The sequence below is a fragment of the Cebidichthys violaceus genome, unplaced genomic scaffold (assembly GCF_023349555.1).
Source record: "Cebidichthys violaceus isolate CVI_PGR_0920_01 unplaced genomic scaffold, fCebVio1.0.p SCAF_27, whole genome shotgun sequence".
NCBI classification, from domain to species: domain Eukaryota; kingdom Metazoa; phylum Chordata; class Actinopteri; order Perciformes; family Stichaeidae; genus Cebidichthys; species Cebidichthys violaceus.
This window is the reverse complement of record NW_027176450.1, coordinates 3,258,977-3,286,096: the sequence shown is the minus strand read 5'-3', so window position 1 is coordinate 3,286,096 and position 27,120 is coordinate 3,258,977. Positions and strand designations below refer to the sequence as shown.

General features: G+C 43.0%; 2 protein-coding genes across 2 annotated transcripts; both read right to left on the bottom strand.

The window, feature by feature from the left end:
• Nucleotides 1–316: 316 nt before the first annotated feature.
• Nucleotides 317–15,905, bottom strand: hyou1 (hypoxia up-regulated 1). Its single transcript, XM_068721204.1, has 24 exons — nucleotides 15,746–15,905; nucleotides 14,725–14,800; nucleotides 14,424–14,517; nucleotides 14,211–14,289; nucleotides 13,898–14,052; nucleotides 13,567–13,643; nucleotides 13,306–13,487; nucleotides 12,579–12,694; nucleotides 11,641–11,827; nucleotides 11,266–11,400; nucleotides 9,224–9,306; nucleotides 8,807–8,939; nucleotides 8,388–8,575; nucleotides 8,052–8,190; nucleotides 7,800–7,857; nucleotides 7,560–7,636; nucleotides 7,234–7,407; nucleotides 6,840–7,075; nucleotides 6,662–6,749; nucleotides 6,217–6,473; nucleotides 6,055–6,139; nucleotides 3,574–3,841; nucleotides 3,363–3,470; nucleotides 317–1,608 (listed from the first exon to the last, which is right to left on the bottom strand). Exons 2-24 carry the CDS (start codon nucleotides 14,792–14,794, stop codon nucleotides 1,559–1,561), a joined length of 3,039 nt encoding a protein of 1,012 aa, XP_068577305.1. The 5' UTR covers nucleotides 14,795–14,800; nucleotides 15,746–15,905; the 3' UTR covers nucleotides 317–1,558.
• Nucleotides 15,906–17,203: 1,298 nt separating this feature from the next.
• Nucleotides 17,204–26,508, bottom strand: vps11 (VPS11 core subunit of CORVET and HOPS complexes). The gene is made up of 16 exons (XM_068721313.1): nucleotides 26,343–26,508; nucleotides 25,355–25,503; nucleotides 25,140–25,275; nucleotides 24,893–25,056; nucleotides 24,559–24,806; nucleotides 23,245–23,440; nucleotides 22,959–23,110; nucleotides 22,056–22,242; nucleotides 21,745–21,888; nucleotides 20,410–20,607; nucleotides 20,151–20,312; nucleotides 19,713–19,846; nucleotides 19,324–19,526; nucleotides 19,024–19,195; nucleotides 17,913–18,135; nucleotides 17,204–17,791 (listed from the first exon to the last, which is right to left on the bottom strand). Exons 1-16 carry the CDS (start codon nucleotides 26,482–26,484, stop codon nucleotides 17,627–17,629), a joined length of 2,775 nt encoding a protein of 924 aa, XP_068577414.1. The 5' UTR covers nucleotides 26,485–26,508; the 3' UTR covers nucleotides 17,204–17,626.
• Nucleotides 26,509–27,120: the final 612 nt, after the last annotated feature.

Here is a 27,120-nt window from a genome sequence, read left to right as displayed (position 1 = left end):
CTGAATACCTGCGACAGGTCATGATGCACCTCATAATCACCAGCTCAGACCGTTCCATGTTGGTCCCCCATGGGCGAGCCTTCCATTCATGGAGATCTGGCGGTGGAGATGGGCAAGACAGGATATGTCAGCTTACTAGCTGCTGGTTGCTCGTCCTCCATCAGTTTTATGGGGAGCGGTGGCACAACTTTGCATTAACAGAACGGATGGAAGGCACAGTGAGACTGGGTTATTTTCTCAGTTCTGCAGCATCTCTCCTTCGGTGTCAGGAAGCTGACTCTATCCAGTCACATCAATAACTGACAGTACAATTAAAAACAAAAAAGATTGTTTTATTAACAGATTAGAAACACAAAATAGTTTGCATCTCTCATTCCTGCCGACCCAAAGTCCTGATCCAAGTCCCCAACCCCCCCGCTTTAACGGAAACATAGAACCAACATCTGAGCAAGAATCTGCACCACAGGGCAAGTCAAGGTAAAGAACAGTGAAGACACCACCTCTTCTACGTTTAGCAGCTTGTGACACTTTGAAAACATGGAGGTTGACCACCGTCCCTGACACACATTCAAGCTTCTTAAAAGGTTGTAATGGCAACATTAGAAAACCCAATTCAGTCATTTTAGTTTATCCAGCTGGATCGGGAAAAACAGCTGTAGCAGATATGTGGAGACACCGTTTCGGGTCATGTGTGACATGTTTTACGTTTCACTCCAGGATACCAGCCGTCGTTCTCTATCGTTGACATGTAGTAATCACAGTGACCGCCCACTGTACTATCGATAGTTATGACAGATTTGCAGTTAATGTTACAATTCACCAGATTAAAGATGCGTTTTATTCAAATGAACTGACTGTACGTCCAATAGCATTAAATACACCATTTGTAAATGAAGTGCTTCCACTTTTTGTCATTGTTTACAAATATAACTGCAAACTATGTGGCCAAATCCATTCTGGATTGGGATCCATTGAGAATTCTCTGAAGAACAGCCTGCGCTGCGATGAAGACCGTTTAGTGGTGCTCTTTGTGTTAGGACGAATACTAACCTCACGACAACACAGTGTGGTCAATGATTCAGTGCATAAGACAAAGTTCATGCCCATGAATGACGACCCAGATTCTAACAGAACTCTGCCTGGTCAAGTGTCCATATAGTTTGAATGTGGCCGAGCGCTGAACACACCTCCCTCTCCATCAGCGTGGATGATCTTCTGTTGGACGTCAGAAGGTATTTTGTCTGGACCTGCATCTATAATCCTGGGCTTTATTTTGTTGAACTGCTTCTTTGTGGTGTTTACGTGTCCGTTGCTTATAGAATCCATGAAAGACAAAAGAGATGAACAGCGCAGAAGAGGAAGGGGTGGGGGGGTTGGGGAGCAAGATGAGTGATCGCCAATCCTTATCCAATCAGCTTCCAGCAGTTCAATAAACACGGACATAAAGACGAAATTAAAGAAAAACCAAACAGAAAAAACTGAGTGAGAAAGAACTCAAATATTTATACACTGTCAATAAATATAGTGATTTTTTTTTTTCTTCTTCCAGTTCCAGCTGTTATAATTCATCGCCTATGTGGTTTACAGGTTGGGCCTCCTCCGTTGGTCCTGGAAATGAGGGCAGAGAAGGAAATGAATACTGTGGGTGTGTATGTGGGAACACATCAACTCACTTCATTAGTGCTCTCTGTAGAGCACATGTTCCCTCTCTAGTCCACACGCACAGTGCCGAGTCACCTGAGCCCATGACTACTGATCCACTACAACCACCGTCAGCACCACAGAAGTAGCAGACTGATACTTTGGATGAGAATGTAATAAATTGTATCACATTGTTACGCAGGATTTATTACTACAACAGAAACAATCAGTCCATGTCATGTTGTTTTTTTTATTACGGTTTACTGTCCAGAAGGGATCAATGTGAAGTTGTTAAAGTACTTGAATTTGAGTCTTCATATAATCTGCCAGAGTTGCTGAACAGATCAACTTATTTACTGATAAAATCAATCCCTCAGGTTCACCCAGGAAAAGATGAGTAACGAGTGTAAAGCTTTTAAAGCAGATTCTACACATGTGAGAAAAAGAACCACATGTTGTCAGAGTTGGACAACCTCACCAGGAGTCTCATTTATAAACGATGCGTACGCACACAACGGGGTCTGAAGAGGCGTACGCTACATCCCACGCAAACGTGATCTATAAAAACAAAGAACATGACCTGTACGAGAACTGTGACTGACACACACACACACACACACACACACACACACACACACACACACACACACACACACACACAATCAGCTGTAAAATACCATCGATTTTCAATAATCTTCGAATACTGGGCATACATCACCAAGTACAATATGAATTTTCAGTAAGTGTTGCTGCAGTGAACACAACTTTATTGATTCATTTGTGGTTTATTCTATAGTGACAGCATGCTCTGTGATGTGTCAGAGCTCACTGCAGTGACCGTCACTCACTCACCTGGCAAAGCTTCACCAGGGATTAATGATTGTGTGGAAATAAAGCCAGTGACAGCTCTCGTACGATCACTCCATATCTTTATTCTTATCCATCAGTCCTAATCATAATGCCATAAGAAAACATAAGTAAATAAAAAGGTCACCAATCAAACTTCCTTTTTTTGTTAAATGAGTTACACTGATTGTCACGATTATTTTGGAGGCAATCAGTCTGATTGCTGTAAATATAAATACTAGGGTGAAACTGGTGATGCGTCATGTTGCATGATAGATACTCTGGCACTGTTAGGACTGAGAAAATGAAAGATCTAGGAGTGGACGAGTGTTCTTCCTCTCAGTAGTCTCTGTGACTCACCGTAGAGACCCACTGATCAGCAGCTCGTGTTTATGCATCAACATTCATATGGTCCTTTGCATTGACCATATATGGCATGTAGAAGGCGGGATGTGAGGCTGAACCAGCTGCACACATTTACAGGTTGATTTGGGTTTTATAAAAGGAAATAGCTCACTGACAGTCATATGCATGGTTTTATAAATCTGAATATGTTTTGGTGTATGTGCATTTCCTCTTTTGAACGTACGCAAACGTTTAGTGTGGATCCTACACACTGTTGTATAAAGGAGACCCCTGGATTTTACATGGTTACTGCATAAAGTTACAGAATGTTTGACAAGCTAATATAATCTATTACAATATTCCAGCAGTAATCTAATGTTCTATTTGTGTCAGTCAGGAGTTCATTCTGTTCAGAGGCGATTTCTGAGCCTGCAGTTTAATGTTTTGGACCACATTGAATGTTTTTCAATTATTTTTGTCCACCCCTTAAAGTTCTCCGGCATCATCAGCAACAGGTTTGGCAGACCGACCTGTAGATGTGGTTTCTTCTGCGGGCTGTGATTGGCTGTCAGAGTCTGTGTGTACAGTGCTCTCTTCAGTGGGCGGGGCTTCGCCCGGCTGCACCTCCTCTGGGTTTTCTAGAATTGATGAAACGATACATGAGAAGTTATTTTAAGCCTTATTACAGCTCATACATGGAAACAATAACCAGCCAGATGGGAGTTCTGCTGTTGGACCCACCCGTCTTTGCGTCGGTGCTCTCCTCTCTGGGGGGGATGACTTTCTCCTCGGCTGTTGTGGTGTTGTTGGCCTTGCTGCTTTTATCAGAGCTGGTGCTGTTCTTGGCTTTGGCTTTAGCTTTGGGTTTAGCAAACTTGGCCTTGTTGAGCAAGTAGTTCACCTCTCGATCCAGAAGAGTTAGCTTGGACTCGATGTCTTTGGACAACAGGATCGGCCGCTCTATTGGAGAGCGTTTCTCCTGCTCTGCTACCGTCTCATTCTTCCACATCTGGAGAAGATGGAGACAATTTGACACCCGAAGGTCAGTTTACTCAATACAAGGAGAACTACTCCGCCTGTGGAGACCGTTCTAAATGTATTCTGTGGCCCTGGAAGGACCTTCTTAAAGCTAGGTTTGGTATGGAGAGTATGAAAGATTAAAAAAAAAAAAAAAGAAAAAAAAAAAAAAGTGTCCAACCTTAAAACCCAGCCCAGTGTTACCAACTCTTTCTAATGAAAGTGGTTAGCAGCCCTTAGCAAAAGTAGCTACAGTTGTGGTCAAAAGTTTACATACACTTGTAAAGAACATAATGTCATGGCTCTCTTGAGTTTCCAGTTATTTCTACAACTCTGATTTTTCTCTGATAGAGTGATTGGAACAGATACTTCTTTGTCACAAAAAACATTCATGAAGTTTGGTTCTTTCATGACTTTATTATGGGTTAACCAAAAAAGTGACAAAATCTGCTGGGTCAAAAATATACATACAGCAACATGAATTAGCAATTTTGGTGACTTAGAAAGTTGTGTCAATGAAATGAGCTTCATAGCATGGCCTCTTAACTTCTTGTGAGTGATTATGAGTGACTACAACTGGTGACTTCTCTGAGGCCATTTAAATAGGGCTCATTGGATACAAACGCCCACAAACGCTACAATGGGAAAGTCAAAGGAGCTCAGCATGGATCTGAAAAAGCAAATCATTGACTTGAACAAGTCAGGAAAGTCACTTGGAGCCATTTCAAAGCAGCTGTGGGTCCCAACAGCAACAGTGCAAACAATTGTTTGTAAGTATAAAGTGCATGGCACTGTTTTGTCACTGCCACGATCAGGAAGAAAACGCAAGCTATCACCTGCTGCTGAGAGAAAATTGGTCAGGAGGGTGAAGAGTCAACCGAGAACCACCAAAAAGCAGATCTGCCAAGAATTAGAAGCTGCTGGAACACAGGTGTCAGTGTCCACAGTCAAGCGTGTTTTGCATCTCCATGGACTGAGAGGCTGCCGTGCAAGAAGGAAGCCCTTGCTCCAAAAGCGGCACCTTAAGGCTCGACTGAAGTTTGCTGCTGATCACATGGACAAAGATAAGACCTTCTGGAGGAAAGTTCTGTGGTCAGACGAAACAAAAATCGAGCTGTTTGGCCACAATGCCCAGCAATATGTTTGGAGGAGAAAAGGTGAGGCCTTTAACCCCAAGAACACCATGCCTACCGTCAAGCACGGTGGTGGTAGTATTATGCTGTGGGGCTGTTTTGCTGCCAATGGAACTGGTGCTTTACAGAGAGTAAATGGGATAATGAAGAAGGAGGATTACCTTCAAATTCTTCAAGATAACCTAAAATCATCAGCCCGAAGGTTGGGTCTTGGGCGCAGTTGGGTGTTCCAACAGGACAATGACCCCAAACACACATCAAAAGTGGTAATGGAATGGCTAAATCAGGCTAGAATTAGGGTTTTAGAATGGCCTTCCCAAAGTCCTGACTTAAATCCCATTGAGAACATGTGGACAATGCTGAAGAAACAAGTCCATGTCAGAAAGCCATCAAATTTAACTGAACTGCACCAATTCTGTCAAGAGGAGTGGTCAAAGATTCAACGAGAAGCTTGCCAGAAGCTTGTGGATGGCTACCAAAAGTGCCTAATTGAAGTGAAAATGGCCAAGGGACATGTAACTAAATATTAGCACTGCTGTATGTATATTTTTGACCCAGCAGATTTGATCACTTTTTCTGTTAACCCATAATAAAGTCATGAAAGAGCCAAACTTCATGAATGTTTTTTGTGACAAAGAAGTATCTGTTCCAATCACTCTATCAGAGAAAAATCAGAGTTGTAGAAATAACTGGAAACTCAAGAGAGCCATGACATTATGTTCTTTACAAGTGTATGTAAACTTTTGACCACAACTGTAAATGTAGTGAGAGAGACGCAGAATGAAAAGAGTGGTCGGGTTTATTACAGTCCCCCCCCCCCCCCCCCCCCTACAGAAAGAAACCTAAAGAAAGTCAATAGTAAGATGCATTGTGGGAGATGTAGCATTTGACCCATTCTAGAAACTTAAAGTTGATGCTTCCTCTGCTGCTTCAATTTAGACTATTCTGTTCCATTTCTCCCCCAACTTTATTGAAAAGCGACACTAAAGTTTGCAGAGTACCCTTTAAGGAAACGGAATCATCCTTAGTAGTATGATGACAGCATGGCAACATGAACACATTCACCACATACCGTTGTTTCGTTGATCACTTTTTCTAACGTATTCAGCTCAACTTCTGTAAAGATTTGGTCATCCTCTGGGATCAGTTTGGCACTCCTTTAAAAGAAAAAGAAAAATGAGTCAACACAAAAATACTGAGCTCACATCTTGCCCCCCTTCCTCTCAGCACTCACCTTAAGAAGAAGCTGGAGGTGTTGAGCATGCTGTCCAGGGCGGCCAGGCGGTCCGGCCACTTCCGTCGCTCCTCCACTCTGAAAAACACGTCCTTGCACAGGCTTTTGAGCTGAGACAGCTTCTCTCTCAGCTGCTTGGTGGTGGCCGCGTAGCCATCCTCGTCCATCCACTCCGACGCCTCGCTCAGCTTGGAGGAGAGCTGCTCCTTCTCTTCCTCAGACACCACCAGCTGGTAATCCTCCTGGTACAGCTTATCCTGGAGGAAGAACCAAAGTATCGTGTGTGAGATCTTTTTTCCTCTAGCCTGCTTTCTGACTACACTGGTTGGATCTTTACATTAAAGGATTTAACATCTGGGATTGATGATGTTGGCTAAGCTGCACTGGCAAATACAATTTCTTTAAAACAAAAAATAAAAAGATAAAGCTCAAACATGTTGCTCACCTGTGTCTCAAAGATAAACGCTTCCAGGCTGTTCAGTGACTTTTCCCTTTCCTGTTTGGCCAGGTCTCTGTCTGTCAAATCCTGCAGCCTGAAAAGAATACAAAGAATTGTCTTAGCCAATAAAACGGAGAACCAAAAAAAACACAAGAGCTGACAGAAATAAAAACTGCTGCTTTACTTCTTCTTAGAGGAAGTGACATCATCTGCCGTGGGGTTGAGGATGTCGTTGATGACGAGTTCCACCGTGACGTCTTCAGCGATCTTGCTCTTTTTTTGAGGTTTTGCCTTTTTCTCTGCATCCTTCTCTGCATCCTTCTCTGAATCCTTCTCTGAATCCTTCTCTGAATCCTTCTCTGAATCCTTCTCTGAATCCTTCTCTGCCTCAGCGTTCCCAGATTTCTCTCCATCCTCATCCTTTACCAGCAGACATGTGGTTACTTTCAACACCAAGTCAGTTATTCTTTTTGAATATAGATTTTCACCAAGTGCTGTGCAGACCCACCCCACAGACAGTCTAATGATGAATTCACATCAAAGGGATTATCAGAGAGAGCATGTGTAACAGACCTTACCTTAGCATCAGTCTTGCTTCCTGCCTCCTCTGTCTTCTCCTGACTTTTCTCTTCACCTGCACTTTTCTCTTCATCTTCCTGCTTCTCTTTGGCAGCCTCGTCCTTCTCGACGTCGTCCTTACTGTCCTCTTCCTTGCCGTCCTTTCCAGACTCTGGAAGCACTTCCTCCTCGTCCTGGACACAGCAAACAATGTTGGCTACAATCTCAGGCCGGGCACGTCTGAGAATCATCAATATGTTGTTAAACCTCGGTGCAGCAGTGTGAAATCTGTGTATGGTTAATAAACACCCCTGAGCCTGCCTAACTGATACGGAGCTACAAATACCTGGACAGGTTCAGTTACATTTGAGGCGGGCTCTGACGATCCTCCTCCAAACAAGGTGGAAATGGTGTTACCCAGTTCTGAAGAAGAGCAAAGTGCTGGCTCAGTTAGTCAGTAATAATGAGTCCTATGAACTAAAAGACAGGCTGTAGAACTGCATGAGTCAGTAATCACGTTACATGTGATCATACCGGTGACCACGAAGGAAGCGGAACTCTAACTTCTAATGTTTGCATAACCTACTAGTTAATGTTGATTCCTCTTCTTTCTCCTCCACAATGGTTTCAAACACAGACTCCACCTGTGGATGACAACATATTCAAATAAAAAGGTTTTGATTATTCAAGTTTATTAATAAAACTAAAAATAGTAGATTTCCTTCCTTTATACCAGAGCGAGAGAGTGAGAGAAAGAAACACTGAAATGCTGAGCCCTCACAACAAACAGGAGCTACCGGACCAGTTACAGGTTTGGTGGAGTGGCTGTGTGACTGACCCGATCCAGCAGCAGCACCCCACTTTCATCCATGTTGAAATGGGCTTTGATGCCTTTTGACTCTGCGTCTGTGTGCTTCTGGAAGCTGTCACCTACCCCAGATAGTTTGACTGTGGTCAGGTTCAGAGAGCCAAACACACTGAAACACAGGCGGAGAGGAGAGCAGGGCTTCATTCACATCGTGACAGAACACAGCGATTGCCAAAAGAAAACAACATGGGAGGACAATATATTTGAAGTAAAATGCTATAACCCATAATAAAACAGGTTGCTTTTTTATTATTATCCATCCAGCGAAGGCATTAACACTGCTAACGTGGCTAGCAGCTAACTAACCTGAGGTCGTCCTGACTGAGGAAGCTGAGGTCGCCGTAGTTGATGTAGAAATCAAAGTCAGCGTTGTAGCGGTTGAATGTGATGACCTTGCGCTGGGGGTAGGGCGCCATCCTCTGGAACAGGATGCGCTTGTTGTGTTTAAGGCTCTTGATCCCCTCTTCCTCCTCCGTCTCTCGTGTGAACTCCACCTGATGGAGTTAAATAATGTGGTGTGTTAACACGGCTTCGATTCAGGATTTATTTTTTTTACATCTAATGTTGTAACTGAACAATGCATCCTATATGGATTTTAGTCCCGTTCAAAAAGACATGGCAACAATGTACAAATGAGGGACGGTACATGAAAAAAACTGCATATCCATCAAAGGGGATGTTATTCAGACTCCAGCAGCCTGAGGCACTGAAGGACCTGCACTGACCTGGATGGGGAAGACCGCTGCGTCTCTCACCAGGAAAGGTTTGACCTTGAAGGCCTTGCTGAGGGCTGCGGCCTGGTACACGGCACCCATGGCCGCTGCCTCGTCTGCATTGATGTTCTTCCCCAGCTCATCTCTGCACAGACAAATACACCATTACAGTTGCAGCTCCGCTCAATGCAATGCAACCTGCCGAGGTAAAACTCAGCTTTCTCCAATTCATCACAAGCCTGTCAATTTCAAAGTAGGTTTTCACATAACAGGTATTTGCTTTGTTGCATAAACAATACAACGATAAGAGAAAGAAGTCAAGAAACATAAATATAGAATAGAATATGTAAAAATACTATTAAATATGTACAATATATCTGAAAGAAAAGATGCTGAAAGGTAAAGTTATTCTGTGTGAATAACACCTACTTCTCCACAGCTTTGAGCAGCACTTCCTGAACCTTGGGGACCCGGGTGGCGCCGCCGACTAAAATCACCTGCTCAATTTCATCCTGTTGGCAGAAATAAAAACTCAAGATTCCCAGCAGTGATGCAAACATCCATTCATTTGTACTCACTGCTCATCATTTCAAAAATAATTCACATTTCATGTGTCCACACAGCTTAAGATGCTAATGACCTAAACATGTTATGTCAAAAGGAGTTTTGCTTTAGTGCCACTTCTCAGTGAGAAGTGGCACTTTGATTGATTGGAATCAATCAAACCACATTTTGTAGTATCTAACATGTCAATATATTTTTTACACGGAATAAATAATACATGCTCAATAAGCACAATCTCAGAAATATTGAATAAATAATACATTTAAGCCCTAAGCCTATTTGTAGGCCTCTCTTCGAAAATTGCATACCCATAGTAAAGAGAGTGTATTTCGTCTAAATATAAGGTGTATTTTAATAGTTTTGATATTTTAGAAAGCTAACACTTGTGAGATTTTTGTGTGTGTGTGTGTGTGTGTGTGTGTGTGTGTGTGTGTGTGTGTGTGTGTGTGTGTGTGTGTGTGTGTGTGTGTGTGTATATATATATATATATATATATATATATTTTTTTTTTTTTTTTTACTGGTTAAGAGTACATTAAGATGGAACACAGCACAAATTTAAATTTGTTATCTCCGATTGTAAAATAATCTATCATATGCAGCAGTTTGGCATCATTTAGAGAGCCTGGATCCTCTCTGAGCCTGTTTATGCCTGTCATCCATGGGATTTTCTCATCTGGCTTCCACTCCAGGTCTCCTAGCTCAGCCTATGGTTGATCGATTTCAGTCAATCGACCCGCCTTAGAAGCGTCTGAGTCCTGGCTATTGAACAGACCAATCGTGATTTTGATTGACAAAATCGTTAGCTTTATAAACGTGGTGCGTCGTCTAAAACGTGCGTAAAGATTCTCCGAAAATCAAATCCCTTCCCCCACCGCCCCTAGTTAGACAGACCGTTGTTTCTACACGGGGACATTTCAGAGACGCACCGGATATACGTAGTAATGTGTTTGATGGAATTAAGCGGAGATTTACAGCAGAACAACGAAAAGGTAAGAAGCTTTGGATGATTTTGAAGGATATTACGCATTGTGCTTCTGGTGTTTGTTTGCTCACAGCTTTGTGGTGCTTTGCTGGTTTACCGGAGAGACGTTCTGATGGTAGTTCTGGAATCTGTGTCGAATGCTCGTGCTTTTTGCTATCTCGGTTGTCTATGCTAACCGTTAGTTTTCTGATGCTAACTCGGAGAAGAGCGAGTTATGGCTAGAAATACGTGATAAATCTTTTAGTTGCGTATAATAGTTGTGTAGAATGGTGTTTGGAGTTGGTAAAAATGTTTGTTTGTTTTACCCAGATTTTTTTTTTTTGGTATATAACATTCATATTCATAAATTGTAGACATGCATAAATGGACTTTTTTCGATGGTAAATGCTACAGCGGACCCGAATTTGGGTCCGTCGGGCTTAAACAATACAAATGAAGTAAAGTGCAGCATATTACAACACCAACACTCTATGTGGGCCTGTTATCTGGCCTCTAAGCAGAAGGATAAGTAGGCAAAATTAATTCCCACCCAAACGTGTGCAGCATGATGGTTTCTCTGTGCTCACCATAAATACCAGTTCAACATGTACAGTATGTACCTGCAGGTTTTAAGATATCGCAACTAGCTTGGCAGCCAATCAGGGTCCAGTACGAGTGTGATATGAAATCATGAACGTTCTGGTGCACACAAACTTTTCAAATGACAAAGACATCTTGTGTCTGGCAGTTAATCTTCTTTACAAAGTGGCTGGCTGCAGGACGATACCATATATGTATATAGGAGTCCATACGCTTCCTTTTCTATCTAACTTTCCTGTATCCTGCGTCTGCAGTGACCTCCAGGAATCCCCAAAGTTTCATCTTATCCTGCCGTGTGGGACAACCAAGCTGCACTGGATGAGACGTGTGCTGAGAATACTGACCAGCTTCATTTCTGCGGTGGCGAGAGCATCCTGCACCGGACCCGGCACTCTTTCAAAGAGATCAGCACACAGCTCTTCAAACTCAGTCCGGGTCACCTTAGCTTTGAAGTCAATGTCATCCATCAAACCTTCCACCTGAAAAAAGACAAAAAACACGATGTTTCCTTTCACTGCAGTGGTGCTGCATCCAGCAGCTCCATCTATTAGGAGTCTCCATCACTGATCTGCCTTCTCATAGAAATACCAAGAGACTGCAACATTTCAAACACCTTGAAAACAAGGAATTTAAGATTTTGAAAATATTAGTCTTAAAATTTGGAGAACTTGGTTTTCGACGCTGGCGCGAGTGTTGCGGGTTCACATCCCTGGACTCACCTGGGCCATGAAATCCACATTTGCACTGAGCACCGTCTTGAGCCTCTGAGCCTCTTTGAGGAGCTTGGCCATGGCCCGGTGGTTCTCCCTCACGTCCTTCTTGCTCTTCTTCTGCTCGTTGAACAGTTTGGCCAAGTGGTCCCGGAGACGCAGGTCCATCTCAAAGCCCCCCAGCCCACGGTCAAACCTACATCCAGAACAAGAGAGAACACCTTAGGCTGAGGACATGTGGTTTTGGGGGGGGGGGGTTTCAATCCACTCAAACAAAAACCACAAGCATTCACTATCTTTTATATTCAGAGACTCAGATGGTCTTATCTGTGGATGTTAAAGAGCTTTAATGCTCAAGTAGGCTCAGACATTAAAGCTCCCACCTATCAAGAAAAAGACAATGTCACCACAAAACCCAGGTTGTAATAATAAAACCTAATTATTCCTTTACCCTCAGGTCATCAGCAGACATGCAGCAGTGTTCCTGGGGCAGCGTTTCTAAACTCTGATTCCAACAAGGCAGCTCAGGATAACAGAGGACAACAGTGGATAAGTGGAGAGCAGGGCCGTCGGTGGTTCGAACCCCGGCTCCGCTAGTCGCATGTTGATGTGTCCTTGAGCAAGACACTTAACCCCAAAGTTGCTCCCGTAGCTGTGTCTACGGTGTGATAGAACCTGAATTGTAAGTTGCTTTGGATAAAAGCGTCTGCTAAATGTCAGCATGTACCCATTATATATTTTCTCTCTCTCTCTCTCTCTCTCTCTCTCTCTCTCTCTCTCTCTCTCTCTCTCTCTCTCTCTCTCTCTCTCTCTCTCTCTCTCTCTCTCTCTCTCTCTCTCTCTCTCTCTCTCTCTCTCTCTCTCTCTCTCTCTCTCTCTCTCTCTCTCTCTCTCTCTCTCTCTCTCTACAGACAGTCAACACTACTCAGCCACAATGCTGGACTCACCCAACTCCTCGGATCTGTAACTGGGGCTGGGTCCCAGCCTCCTTGGTTTTGACTGTCTGATAAGTGACGATGGTGGCCGTTGTGCTGCCTGAGCCCATGTCATAAAACATCACATTCTGAAACAGGAACAACATCAGACTTTAGGCAATTTGTAGTCACTCAGATGAGATCGTTTTCCTACATGGTGGGAATTCTCATCATGCACTGCTCTACCTAATGGTGAGATACATTTAAGGATAGAGCTGTGGATGTTCTATATTTGTTATTGTCAATAAAACCAACAATGTGCTAGTCTGTCTCTCAATACTTTCTGACTTCCTTACTCTTTAAAATAGAGGAGAAGTGTGGCATTATGACCTTTAATAAAAGACTATAAACAAATGCTTTCCATCTGAAAACGTTCTATTGCATATCAGCCGCCATCCAGTCTTGCGTACCCAAAGAGCACCTGAGTGGACAGCATCCCTTTAGCTGTAGCCACATCAGCTGTGCCCTTCCAGCATCACAGCTCCAGTTACACTGAGCATGTGTCATACCACATACAGTAGCTCCAATAAGGTCAGAGAATGAGTCTCAGCCTACATAGTGCCGAACGCTCAGTCCTGGATACTAGGTACGTACGTTGTTATTATGGATCTGCACATGGGATTTGTTAACAATAAGAGAAATATAGAATATTACCAGGATGATTCTTAACATGTCTTTGAGAGGAATGCTGGAAGTGCACCTTAACAGTGTTGTCAATGTCTTTCCTCCTGAACACCCCATAGTTCAAGGCCACGGCCGTGTTGTCGTTGATGAGTTGAAGGACCTTTACACCTCCCATCCGTGCAGCCTGCAGGATTGCCCTGCGCTCTGCCTGGTTGAAAAAGGCAGGGACGGTGATCACTGCATCTTTGACTGGTTGTTCTGTGGTCAGGAGGAGGAAGAACTTAATAGATGCTTCACATATTCAAACATTCAGCGATGCATCTTATTCCAAACTGACCTGCGAAGTCCTGAGCGAGTCCACGAGAATAATTGAGCAGCATCCCGAGGAGCTCCTCAGGTGTGAACTGCATTTCTCTGGGAGAACAAACCACACAGAGCCGGATTAGATGACCCAGTCCCAACCACTGCTATCGTAACTCTAAAGGCTACAGTGCCTCATCAGTGACGTGCATCCATACTGTAGACACCATGTAGAAACTAAATGACAGACACACCACCCTCATGACTTCTGAGGTCAGGGGATTACCATGCAAACTATTTTACAGTAGCAGACAAATGTTTTCAGATAGCATGTATTGCATGATGGGAAAAGGAGCAAAGAGACTAACTCTGAGTTCTTAAAGTAGACGGTGCCTCTCACTGGGTCTTCCAGCAGCTGGTGCTCAGGGAAACGTTTCTGGTAGAGCGCCACCTGGAGGTTATCGTGCCTTTTGCCCAGGAGGCCTTGGAGGTGTCTATAAACAGTTTTGGGGTTCTTCACAGACTGAAACATATCCAATATGTGACCATTAATAGCATACAAGGACAAGATAGTTTGAGGTAATTTGAACTGTGGAGCTATGAGATAGCGTAAAGGATATTCATGACATTATGCAGATATTCCATCAAACTCAATTCAGGACGTTTGAGAAAAAGTAATACCACTCCCAGGGCACTGTCTCCCAAAAGTCTTTCATCTTCCTTCAGACAAACGGCCGTAGGCGTTTTCCTCCTCGACTCCCTGAAGAAAAACACAGCAGACATTGTGTTGAGCTCCGAAATGTACTTTCACTCTGTATTCACATGGAAATAAAAATCTTGGGTGTGTGTATGCTCACTGTACTACGATCAGGGCAAACACTCAGTGACACTCACTTGTTGAGAACAATCTCCATTGGCACACCAGGTTTCACTATCGCTACTTTCATCCACTCACTGCCCAGGTCAACGGACATGACAGCTACAGTCACTGCAGACACAAAGACGTGTTCCATAAAGACATGAACACCAACGATTGCTTATCTGTTTCCAAACACTGATCGATAACGGCTGTATGTAGTGTGGCAGTGTTGTAAAACTAGACTGGTGCTAAAAGTTCTGCGTGTCTTTACCAGCACCGATCACCGCTACGACCAGGGCTTCATGTTAGGGGAAATATGTTGTTGGATCACATTACCTGTGTGAGAGGGCAACATCGCCAGAACAAGGCCGAAGAGAACAAGTGGCGCCAGCTTCCTTTCCGCCATGATGAGCTGTATGATGAACAGATCAAACATTATAGTCAATTGAATCCCTACGGGTGACAACCTCATCACACACCACCATCAATACAGAACACCTTTAATCCCCAGCTCTTCTTTGTCCTTCCACCTGCACTGTAGAGACGCCTTTTGTCCAGTCTAGTTGTCCTTTTCACACAGGATATTTACATCAGTCTTTTGATAAATGTCCAATCATAGCTTATGTTTCCTCGTGGTTCTTCGGTGCTATTATGACTGTGATCACTGTAACCTAAACGGTGCCACTGACGGGTAGTGCCATGGCCTTTGCCCAGGGATATTCAAAGCAGCTAATGCACCTGATCCCACCCACACAATAGGTGTAGACAGTTCCAAACACGTGGCCTTAACATCATTCACAAGCTCTGATGTTGTCTAAAGCTTAAATGTCTACAGTGAACCACTCTGCACTCACAGGAAGTGTGAGTTTCATTTGCAATGCTGCAGATGTATCCTGTAGCAAGAGCTTCAGATTCAGCACCGTGACATCAAAACCAGAACAGCGAGAAACTTCAGTTCGTCCATCTGAGACTGTGACGCATGAATGCAAAATGGATGAAGTGAAAGCCTCACTGTAATAAAACTAAATGTAAGAACACTCTGGTCTTTAGCTTATGGACATCACTTGGATGAAGTGGCTGGTTGCAGGAGAAGCCGTTGATGTGTATTAGCTAGAACGGTACAGACACGTTGGATACAATGATTCGTGTTTAGCGTTAAACCTTAAAACGGTTCAATTCAAACGCAACCGGACAATGTGGACCTTCTCTGGACCTTTCCAGATAAAAGCTAGCGGTACTAGTTGGAGGACATAGCACAACATCAGTTGACAGTTACTGTTAGCTAGCTCACTGTCTGACAACCATCAATATGTAAAGCATGAGTGACACGCTGAGCTGTGGCAGGAACTCAACTTACCTTACTACACGACCACGAATACAAGTGTCGAGTGCGCTTCTCCGGGCGGTTCTGAGGTTCGTTTCCTGGTTTTGTCTTGATTCAGAGCCTCTTTGTGTCACACTTTACCGTTTTCCGTTCCCCTTATCACCGGCTCACTCTCAACTACCGGGCCCGGAACGCGGCGTCACCTCATTGGATCCACCGCTGCTGGGAGAAAAACTATTGTCAAGTTAACAATAACCAAACATACTGTTTCCGGTTAGCATTTAAGTGCAAAATGCAACGTAGCCTAACAGACAGGTATCGCAATTAACTCTAATAGCTATTTTTGATCGGGCACTAATTCAAAATGAATAACAGTAAATGTGGATCCAACTAACTATGCAATGCATTTCAAAATAAAATAATAGCTGTGAATGACATTCTAAAAGTTATATTACCTTTTTAGGACCCAATAAATAAAGATAGCAAAACAAACACAGGGAAAGGTGTACAGTGCGATAACTGCCTACTGCAGTTTTTTGGAGAAAAACTTTGTGTCACTTCACAAGTACAGCAAAGTTGTTATTACAGGGCTAACACTTACGCGTTTGAATATTTGTACTGGCAGAGACGATGTGCTCTTGTTTTGAAAGGAAAAACCCTTTATGTCCGGTAATTAACTCCAGCTGTCTAGACGCCTGGTGCAACAACCGGCAATGACCGTCCAATCCAGAGCCCGCCCATCGCGCTCCACGCACTGCACCATGATTGGTCCACGTGAGATGAGTGACGTCGAAAAACTTCTGGCTACTGTCAATTGGTCCACGTCCAGATAGTGGGCGTAAATTGAATGACTACACTTTTAGGTAAAGTGAGAGCCAACCACATGCCTCCTTAAATGAACTGATTTGGTTAACTGTTTATTCACTCACTTGACTTTAAGTGAACTGAAGAAATATTTTTCAAATGCTTTGTCGTTTATCTTAATTTTGTCTTTTCATTATAAAGCATGTACTCTTGACTTGAAATCAACACATCTTTTACAGATATCTATCTAAAGCAGTAAGAAGATGTAAAATGTGTTATAGTTCAACTTATGTGCATAAATATGACTCTTCCATGACAATTAAAAGGAATGAATAATCTTTTTCTCTTTGCAAAGATCAAGAAAGACCTCTCTCATTGTGACTGATAATGAGGAAACCTGTTAAGCTTTTGAAGAAAACCATCAAAAACACAGATAAAAACACACACAGTCGCAGCAGCAAGAGAAGCTAGACCTACATTAAGGTGTCACTTGGTATAAGCACAAAAGTGGACCTTCAAGTTCATGGACCAGTGTGCATTTCTCCAAGTGCATCACAGAACAGGGTTTGAACAGGTGTTGTTCTGAAGAGCCAGCGCAAGTAACACTCAGCTGAAATACATATCCTGCAACTGTTCATCGTGTGATGTGATAATCATATAGTAATATAATATATGATATATAAGAAATTCACTTAAATGATTTTATTCACAATTTGAATCCTCAAGTTAGAGTGGCAGACATCAAATAATTTCATCAATGAGAGACGGTTAACATATGTGTTATAACCGAGTGTTATGTGCAAGATTTATAATTAGTACAAGCAAACGCATCGAAAGAAAAAGAAAAGAAGAAAAAAAAAAGGTTTATGACAGTATTGCATGTTTATAACTAAAGTACATTTATACAGTCCCCAGTGCTTCATGACTAGGAACACAATGCAAATAGGTCCATCCCATCTTCTAAAAGCAGGCAGCTGCATTCACTGCTAAATAAAGTGGCATCCCAGCGTGAAGCGGCAAAGCATACGGTGGAGAGGCTGTTCTGTTGTGAGGCTGCACACAAAGTGCCTGCTCAGGTAGGATTCAAACCGGCATCACAAGCTGAGCTTTTCAGCAATTTCTCTTGGAGTGGACGAGAATGTCTCTCTGCAGGTTCACTTCCAGGCTCCCGACGGTTTTGCTGCCAGGTGGATCGGTGACCAGAGTCAGTTTGTTGAACACTCCTCGACCAAAATAGTCAGCCACGACAGAGAAACCATCATTAGAGCTGCGTAACTGAAAACCATATAGAAGACACAAGAACTTGCATTAACTCAAACATTCCAAGAGTGTTTAGAGGGTGAACTTTTATCGTTTTTGGCTAACTTCCTTCCAGTCAAAGCTCAAGTATTGTCACCTGTCTGTTGAAGTGGTCATGCAGGTCGCGCTTCTGGTCCTGGGCACGCAGCATGTCCATGACTTTGCGGTTCTCGGGAGTGCAGGTTGGGCACTCGGCCTCGCTCTCGGCGTAGCTTTCGAAGCAGTGTTGGTGGAAGGAGTGGCTGCACAGGAAATGAACAGACGGCAGCTCCAGGGGGCTGTTGCACATGTTACACTTGGTCTTCTGGAATATCTTGGCACTGTGTGGAAATACAAAGATTTACGGTCATATTGTCATATTATCTAGGTGATAACTACTGCAACTCTCTACTCGCCGGAGCCCCGGCGTCGATCATCAGACCTCTGGAGCTTGTCCAGAAAGCTGCAGCTCGTCTGGTGTTCAATCGCCCCAAGTTCTCCCACACAACTTCCTTTCTCCGTTCTCTACACTGGCTACCTGTAAGAGCTCGCATCCAGTTTAAGACTCTGGTGCTAGCCTACAGGGCAGTGAAAGGAACAGCTCCTTCCTATCTCCAGGCCATGGTCAAGCCTTACACCCCCGCCCGACCACTTCGCTCTGCTGCCTCGGGGCGATTGGTTGCCCCGTCGCTCAGAGGTCCTGGTGGCCGATCGACCCGGTCACGGCTGTTTTCTGTCCTGGCCCCACAGTGGTGGAATGAACTTCCCACTGATGTCAGGACAGCAGAGTCGCTGCCCATCTTTCGGCGCAGACTGAAAACCCACCTCTTCAGGAAGTGCTACCCTGAGCCTTCCACTTATTGTATTCATACTAGCTTGTTGCACTTATTGTATTCATACTAGCTTGTTGCACTTATTGTATTCATACTAGCTTGTTGCACTTATTGTATTCGCATTACTTATAGCACTTACTGTTTTTGTTTGTTTCTGCACTGTACTTTGGCTCTGAGTTATGCTCTGCTTCATGCTCTTAGATGCTTGTTTGGAAAAGGAAATGTACTTATGACTTCTGGTGACTAGTAGTTCTTTTGATTACCAATGTTGAATGCACTTTTTGTAAGTTGCTTTGGATAAAAGCATCTGCTAAATGACTGTAATGTAATGTAATGATAATCAATGAAATACTTGGGAATGATACATATGTAACCCCCATCCTTCATGTGACCCACCTGGTTTTGAGCTCCTGGATCTCAGAGCGGAGGTGAGACGTTTCTTCGCGGTACTGGTGGATTTTGCGTTCATCGTCCTCTATCTGCTGGCTCTCCCTCTGCAGCTTATTGATGAGGTAGTCCTTGATGACGGAGAGAGTGGCTGTCGAGTTGTGTGCCAGTGTTTGCACCACTACAGCAGCAGAAAAAGCATGGCTGTAATCATGTGCTTCATTTCAAACAACATCTTAATGACGCTAACAAATCTCAAAACCCAAAGAGGATTGCACGCAGCATTAAGTAAAACATCCAGCAGCTAACCAAGCAATGGAGGCATCAGGTTGTTTTGGTCTATGTGAAGTAGGACCTCACTGATGTAGGCCTTGCAGTCCTCTTCTTTCCTGGCGAAGTATCCCAACGCCTGCTCCCATAGGCAACCCTCTTGATCCCCATAGCGCTGGCAGGCCTCTACCACTTTCCCATACTCCTCATTCTGCATGTGGTAGTGCATAATCTGCTGGTACCTGCACAAGAATGCAAATCATGTAGAGAGAGAGAGAGAGAGAGAGAGAGAGAGAGAGAGAGAGAGAGAGAGAGAGAGAGAGAGAGAGAGAGAGAGAGAGAGAGAGAGAGAGAGAGAGAGAGAGAGAGAGAGAGATAGATAGATAGATATACGTTCATACATATTCATACACTGTCCTCTCACTTACAGTTTACCCTTCTCATAAAGGTAGAGGACGCCTTCTTTGAAGTTGTGCATCTGGCAGAGGACCAGGGCCTTATCGAACACAGTGCTGTCACTCCTCAACAGGGACACGGCTTCCCCCTGCAGGACCTTTTTCCTCTACCAAACGTATGCATTACAAAAAAAAGTTGAAATGATTTTTCCCTGGTTAAACAAAATTTCTGCAAAGCCTTCTAATTGTTTGGGATTGGCATAACCACACAGCAATCTGCTACAGAAACCTGTATTATTTATTTATTTATTTATTTATTTATTTATTTATTTATATATATATATATATACACACACACACACACACACACACACACACACACACACACACACACACACACACACACACACACACACACATATATACATATATACATATGTATATATATATGTTTGCGTGTTCTGGACTGACCACAGGGTCCTGTTCGTGCGCCCAGTCTTGTAGCCGGAGCTCCAGCAGTGTGTCATACACTCCCTGGGGACAACGGGAGTCCACCTCCATCATGTGTTCCAGGAAGGCTTTCAGCTCCCGAGGGTTGTTGGCAAAAATTGGGATGAATTCCTCGGAGTTGGCCTTATAACAAAACAAATATGGACAGGCATAAGAAAACCACATGAAAATGACAGGAGTTTCTTAAACACAAAGGAAACCAGAAGCCCCGCAGACTGACCTTGTTGGCCCGACCCCTACCCAGGCTGTCTCTCTCAGCAGCTTCTTCGCTGGGTTGGTAGTTGGTGCATAAACCCTTCAGGAGCAGCGTGGTGCCTTCAGGAACATGGTGCATCAGTGTTTTGCCGTAACGCTTCATGTTGCTCTCAGCTTGTTCGAAAGGCAGACGTCCAATGTAACGCAGCCCTTCCTGATAGTTCTGGGTTTTGGAGGGAATCGTAACGACTTAATGGATCTGTTAAAGCAATGCTTGTTCTCATTCAGACAGGAGTGAGAGAGATGGAGAGATGGCCACCACTTCTTACAATAAACCGGGTTGAATGGTGAATTGAGACTATGTAAAGCATTTTGCTTGATATTAATATATTCATCTATGCAGTTGGCATGAATGAAGGTTGAAATTTAGGAAGAGACTGTTACATATTAAACTGTATCCATGTTGGTCATTTTAATGGCTGCTCCTCTAAATGATGTGATTTTTGGCAAAGTGTCAATTCATCTTCTAACAGTTTTCTGAAACAATGTTTCACCTCTCACTGCTGTAATAAAGACTGTTGTGTAGGCCAACCAAAAGTAATGAATGTGTGGTTAAAGACATTTCATATTCATGTAGGAAGTAGCTTGAACTGCTTAATTTTCCATGTTAGATTGTTTTTTACTGCCATTTACACTGAAGCTAGGATAAGATATCAACAAAGTCTGGCCAGAGCTGCTCAGTGGGCCCGAGTGTATCATTGTAAGAACCAAGTTTGTCCAGATAAAATGAAAGCTGGTTTGAAGAAGGGATATTAATATTTAACCCTTTCACCATTAACCGTCAATAAGTATTTTGACCAATTAATGCCGACAGTTAAACAGTTTAAAGAAATATTAAAAACTTAAAAAAAAGGAGCCGCGCTAAACTCAGAGGAGCGGCTTGTTACTTAAAAGGAGAATAGCCGGTTCACCTTAAGGGTCAGTCCACTTTAAATGAGCCTGAGTTGTTGCTAACTTCGGGGCTAACCCCCTTCACGTTAAATAGCAGGTGGCAACAAGACACAGGAGCTGAGCTTGGGTCTCCTCACAGGTCTTGAAACATTAGTCAAACTTCAGACAGCACTGCACAACTAATCAGCTGAAAGTTGAAGGAGTGGTGCTGAACATTGAAATTCTACATCCATCTACACCTCCATGTTTTAGCCTGCTGCTTTGGCTACTGGCAGTTTATGTTCACACTGATAACAATTATTTGATTAGACTAGACTGAGTTATAACTCAGAGGAAGTGGTGTGGGACATTTGTTGGAAATCGTAACAGGGAAAAATGAATATTGGATGGTATTTGCATGTTTTTTCACCTTGAGGTCTTCCAGCTGGATCTTCAGGTACCATTCATGGTGCATGTGTTTCTCAGCCAAGAAGACAGCATGGCTGTGGTAGCCGGCCTGCCGAAGAACCTTGATGGCGATCTCGACATCGAAGTGGACCTCGCTTTCACTGCTCTGTTGAAGTACGGAGCAGGAGGACAATGGTTTTATATGGCAGCAATTAGTCACCAGACTGTTAAGAAAGTGACCTTTAAACTCTGTGTTGTATTGTTACTGCAGCCCATTGGTTCTCTGATGGAAGACACTTAGTAGTTCATCCCTTACTCCTACTGGTCAGTCACCTTAATGAACTCCTCCAGCTTGGAGCTGTCCTTCAGCTTGGTGTAACAGTTCAGCAGCAGTGTGGTGTGATCTGCGTTGGCCAGTGACTGTCTGTGCAGGGCCTGCAGATATGCGGTCAGGTTGTGGATCCTCTGTGCGTCCAAGAATTTCCTGATGACATACGATGGCTCCAGTTTCCCAATGGTGCTGTGGGGAAAAGAGAATGATGTTTTAAAGAGTGGTTTAATCAATGGGGAGAATGATCAGCAATCCAGTCTCTTACAGCTGGGCCATTTTAGAGCAATACGTTTGACAGCCAAGTGACATTGAAAATGAACTAAGAACAGAATCACCATCATGGCTCCTTTTGTCTCTCTAAGTTTCCACATGGTGTAACAGTAGAATAAAGGCTCAAAAATGAGTCAGACACATACAGGGCTCAAGTACAATGCCCCTTCAGACTAGCACATCTAGCAAGTGACTTGCATGATCGGCAAGTGGTAAAAAGAACACATTTATTGTTTCCCGTAGCAGATGATAGAAGTAGATGAGTGAGCCTTCCTTCTCACCCCTGAATTGGGCATTCAAGAGAAAAATGGCGGCAGGTAAAGACAAAATGTATCTGCTGAAGTGCAAGAGAGTCTTTGAATTATCCTGGAAACAGCAGTTCAGTTAGGTGGCATATTAATTTACTTCAATAAAGATTAAACATGACAATTCATTTTGGTCTTTGTTGTTATTTGATCAGCGCTAATAAAGAAAACAATTTGTGATGGATTGGGAAAGTAAAGATCGACTGAGCATGTAGATTTCTGACCAACTTGCCCGACCAGGCAAGAGAAAATGACCGTTGAACCCTGACGTTTAACATCCAACCTTAGACAACAGTTTCAGCCCTGATAAATGTTTAGTGATGCAATTACCGGATGTACTGCTGGATGGCCCCGTCATGGTCTCCCTTAAGGTAAAGGTGGTCCCCGTACTGTCTGAAGATCTCTGACAGCCCGTCACTGTCCAGGTGCTGGCTCTTAGCCAGGTTTATGGCCATCACAAACAGGTTCTTCTTAAACAGCATCTTAAGAGACAAACAAGGAGGAGTCAAGCCTGCTACCTGATCCATTTGATTTATAAAAAGGACCGAACTTACTGTTGCTGCTTGTGCATGTCATGAAGCTTTAAGTGCAGTAGGGCCCTCCACTGTGGACTCACCTCCAGTTTGGTCTGCGTGTCTTTCTCCTGAAGAACAGACATTCTTCCATCTCTGGTGAGGATGTAGAAGGAGCCCCACTCTGCCACCACATCTACGACGTCATCAAAGGAGGCACTGTAGGCGATGAACTTGTTGTCCAGGTCGTAGATGGTCAGAAGCTGCTTGTCTGATGGAGAGCTGCTACCAAACTCTGTCCTGAGTAGAAGAACATCCCTGTCAACGGTCTCATAGGAAACAGTGAGACTCTGGGAAGTTGCTCATCAACTGCTCGACTAAAACTTCATCTCCTCACCTCTGGCATAACATCAACTCACTGGTGATGGATGCACAGCACGTTTTCAAGACAGTGTTGAATAACAAGCTCTGTTTGACACACTGTTTACATGGAATAGTTTCTTCTTTCATAAAAAAGCCAAGTCCATTTTATTGATATAGTCCAGTATCAAACACACATACACACATACATACATACATACATACATATATATATATATATATATATATATATATATATATATACACACACACACACACACACACACACAATCTGTACAGCATACAACACCATCTGTCCTTCCACCCTTGATTCATATTAGAAAAACTCCCCAAATACTCATTTACTATTGTACTTTTACATCAAGTTCAGCTGACACTGGATCACAGTAAATAAATATTTTTGTTAATGACACTCACTTATTCTAATAGTGTTTTGTAACACAGTGTGACCTGTCTGTAACATTGTTTACCTTACCTGCCACTATTACCGCCAGTGAAACACAATTATGTGTTAGAACGCTTAACAATTTATCAGAACAATACCGAAGACTATATATGGAAATGTTAATTTGCATAAAGTGGCACCAATTTAAAATCTGATGCTGTTCAATGGAGCACACAAAAAAGTGTTTCTACTGCTGAACTTAGAATGATGGTTGAAGAGAAACTGCAATGTATCCATCATGCAAGAGGAAGGTAATACTGTATGTGAGGAAGTATTAGTTAACTAACAGGTCCACTTTATAACTATTACCGGCTGTTTTAAAGATATGGCACCGGACTGGAGCTGTGAGCCGTTAACAGTCAGAAGAAATTGATTTTACGGAGGGAAACATGTGAAAAACAACACTACAATTAGAACTACAATAAAGATAATCACTTTTTAGTGTCCTCTGGAAACAGGCCCCGTACTGCTACTACGTTTCTCTATTTGGTTGTTTACTAATTTGCAGATTTTTTTTATTTTTTTTTATTTTTTAAAAAAGCTACACGTGTTCCTGTACACCTTCATCCAATGCATTCAGTGTTGTCCTTACTTGTTGGGCGACTTGGCATCCCTGATGAGTAAAAACAGATACCCGCGGTGCCAGTGCGCCAACAGCTTGTGTCCATCGAAGGCGAAGCAGGGCCCTCGTTCGTCGGGCTGGTACAGGTACACGCATTCCTCACCGGCCACAATGAACTGGGAGTCCTGGGAGGGATCTGCCAGGGAGGAGCAGCGCAGCGCACAGCCGTGGGTGTCCAGCTCTAATTTAGGGTACTCCTTGATAGACAGGGTGTAGCACTGGGCAGGAAGAGGACAGGAGGTCAGACTGCATCTAGAGAAGAGTTACAGAAAAAGGTATATGTTCTGGGAGTGATCAGACTTACATGGACTTTCTCCAGAGTGGCAACAAACAGATGGGTGACCTTTGCCACCTGGCGGAAAGCGAGGCCTGTGACCGGGCTGGTTCCCTCATGAAGAGTCAGAGTTTTACTGTGACGATCTCTGGTGATGTCACCTTTAGTTAAAACCACGCTGCCGTCTGTGAAGCCTGTCAAGCAACACAACAACCATTATAAATTGGGAGGACAAGCAGTCGAATGGCAGAGAGCAGGCCCTTTCTTTGTGTCTTACCAATAGCCATGAAGTTGAGGTTTTCATGTACACTGAGGCAAGACACTTCTGTCGGTTTGCTGCCGGGAATTGCGGGGAAAATCCTAGTGCACAGAGGATTTCCACTGTCTTTCTTTTCAAGGTTCCAGACCTTTACCTAAAAAACAAGTACAGATTCAGTTTAGTGGCGGTCCGGTCAAGTCGTTTTAGGGTTCTTTGAAGAAGCGCTCACTTACTAGAGGGTTTATTCCTTGTTCATCCTGCCCCACTGACACAAGGATGCTGTGCTGCTTCAGCTGGTAGAGATGCGTTACCCGCAACTTGTAGGCCTGAAAAGATGTCAACTGCAGGGAGCGGGTCAAAAGCCAGATCTTGCCATCCATATGTAACATTGTAGTGGTTAAGAACAATTATGTATAGTTGTAGAAAGCGATGACATGTATGCAATGAATGGCAGTTCATGGCACTTCAGTTAAAACTTTCAATTATTACCCTGCTGACCAATTATATAATAAAGTACTTCTGTAAGTAATATGTTGTATCTAAAAATAGAAAAGCTGTGCATGCATGGCATGATGTGAAGAGACAACACATCCTCTGCATCAGCATGCAAAGGACTATTTTGTTCAAACATTTAATTATGTTGGATTGATATTTCAGTAATGATAGCACAACACTGTGATTGAAACCTGGCCTAGTTACCAGCAAAGCACTACAGATGTATCAATACTAATGCTATTCATGGAGCGTCTGCCTGTTCATTGTGTAGAATATGGACCGACAGTAGCTTCCAAACACTCATGAAGTGTCCCGTTATGTGGTGTTGTTTGGCTGACAGCAGGTCCAGTTCACACTTAACTGTGAAATATAAATATATATAAATAAATAAATAAATAAATAAATATATATATATATATATATATATATATATATATATATATATATAAATATAAATATAAATATAAATATATATAAAATATGTCAGAACAGAGTTTGGTGTGACGCAGTTTCCAGTACAACACGGAACATAGCCGGGCAGCACCGCGCAGTCTTCAGCCGACTGCTTCGTTGCTGTTCAGGTTAACTTATTCATTTCTTAAACAGGTCCCAGCTCACCTCTGTTGGAGATTTGCTTTCACATTTGCTAAGTCGTGACTAGCATCAGCTGCCTGTAACCTAGACTAGCATTAGCTGAGCTAGCTAAGCAGTGCTGTTGAAGGATATCTCCCAGAACGATATGACCGCGGCCGGAGTCACAAGCCGATATTCCGTGAGGAAGAACAAAGTTTTTCCCATTATCCACAGGGTCCTTCACTGTGTCTTTGTCAAAGAAGACGAATTTTCTCCACTGTAAGAACGCTGCCATTTTGTTAGCGTTAGCAAAATAGCTTTCACGGGGCGTTGTCATGTGACACTAAAGTCACGTGGGCTACCCGGTCGCTGCTGCTGACAGCATTTTGTTTATTCATATTATTTATTACCCACAGACCTCAGTCCACACGTATTGTTCTTGATCATAATATAATGCAGGCGCTTTGGAGGGAAAAATAACTTACAATTGACTTGAGATTACAAAACACAGATTTCAGTTTTTGTTGCATCTCATTCTTTTTAAAAGTCAGATCAGAGCAAGATAGACAAATATCCTTGTGACAATGCAATATTACCCTCGTAATGATGAGTAACTAGCCATAACAACATAGTATAGTAGTTATTATAGGGCAGGGGTGGACAGATGTTTTTTTATTGTGGGCCATTTACAGAAAAAAATGAGAAATCACGAGCCAAGCAATAGTACATGTGTAATGTTACACTCTAAGAAATCAGTTTCTACCTGAACCCACTGTGCCATAGAAAATACATTTTTTATCAAACTAACTATGCAAGACTACTAAACAGTAGTCTGTAAACAGACATTACAGTAGTTTATTGGTGTGGCCATATATTACAAAAAGTATTCTGTATTTGACTCCTTTAAATTTAGTTTTGAATGAATTCCAGG

Bases quoted from the DNA above. Each gene is read 5' to 3' on its own strand.
- hyou1 (XM_068721204.1), bottom strand. From the start codon at position 14,794: ATGGCGGAAAGGAAGCTGGCGCCACTTGTTCTCTTCGGCCTTGTTCTG. The intron at 13,488-13,566 runs GTCAGTTTGGAA...TCCTGACCACAG, and splicing joins ACTCGCTCAGGACTTCGCAG to AACAACCAGTCAAAGATGCA. The intron at 8,576-8,806 runs GTCAGTGCAGGT...TAACTCCATCAG, and splicing joins CAGCGGTCTTCCCCATCCAG to GTGGAGTTCACACGAGAGAC.
- vps11 (XM_068721313.1), bottom strand. From the start codon at position 26,484: ATGGCAGCGTTCTTACAGTGGAGAAAATTCGTCTTCTTTGACAAAGAC. The intron at 23,111-23,244 runs GTGAGTCCACAG...TTGTCTCTTAAG, and splicing joins ACACGCAGACCAAACTGGAG to ATGCTGTTTAAGAAGAACCT. The intron at 17,792-17,912 runs GTGACAATACTT...TATGGTTTTCAG, and splicing joins ATGACCACTTCAACAGACAG to TTACGCAGCTCTAATGATGG.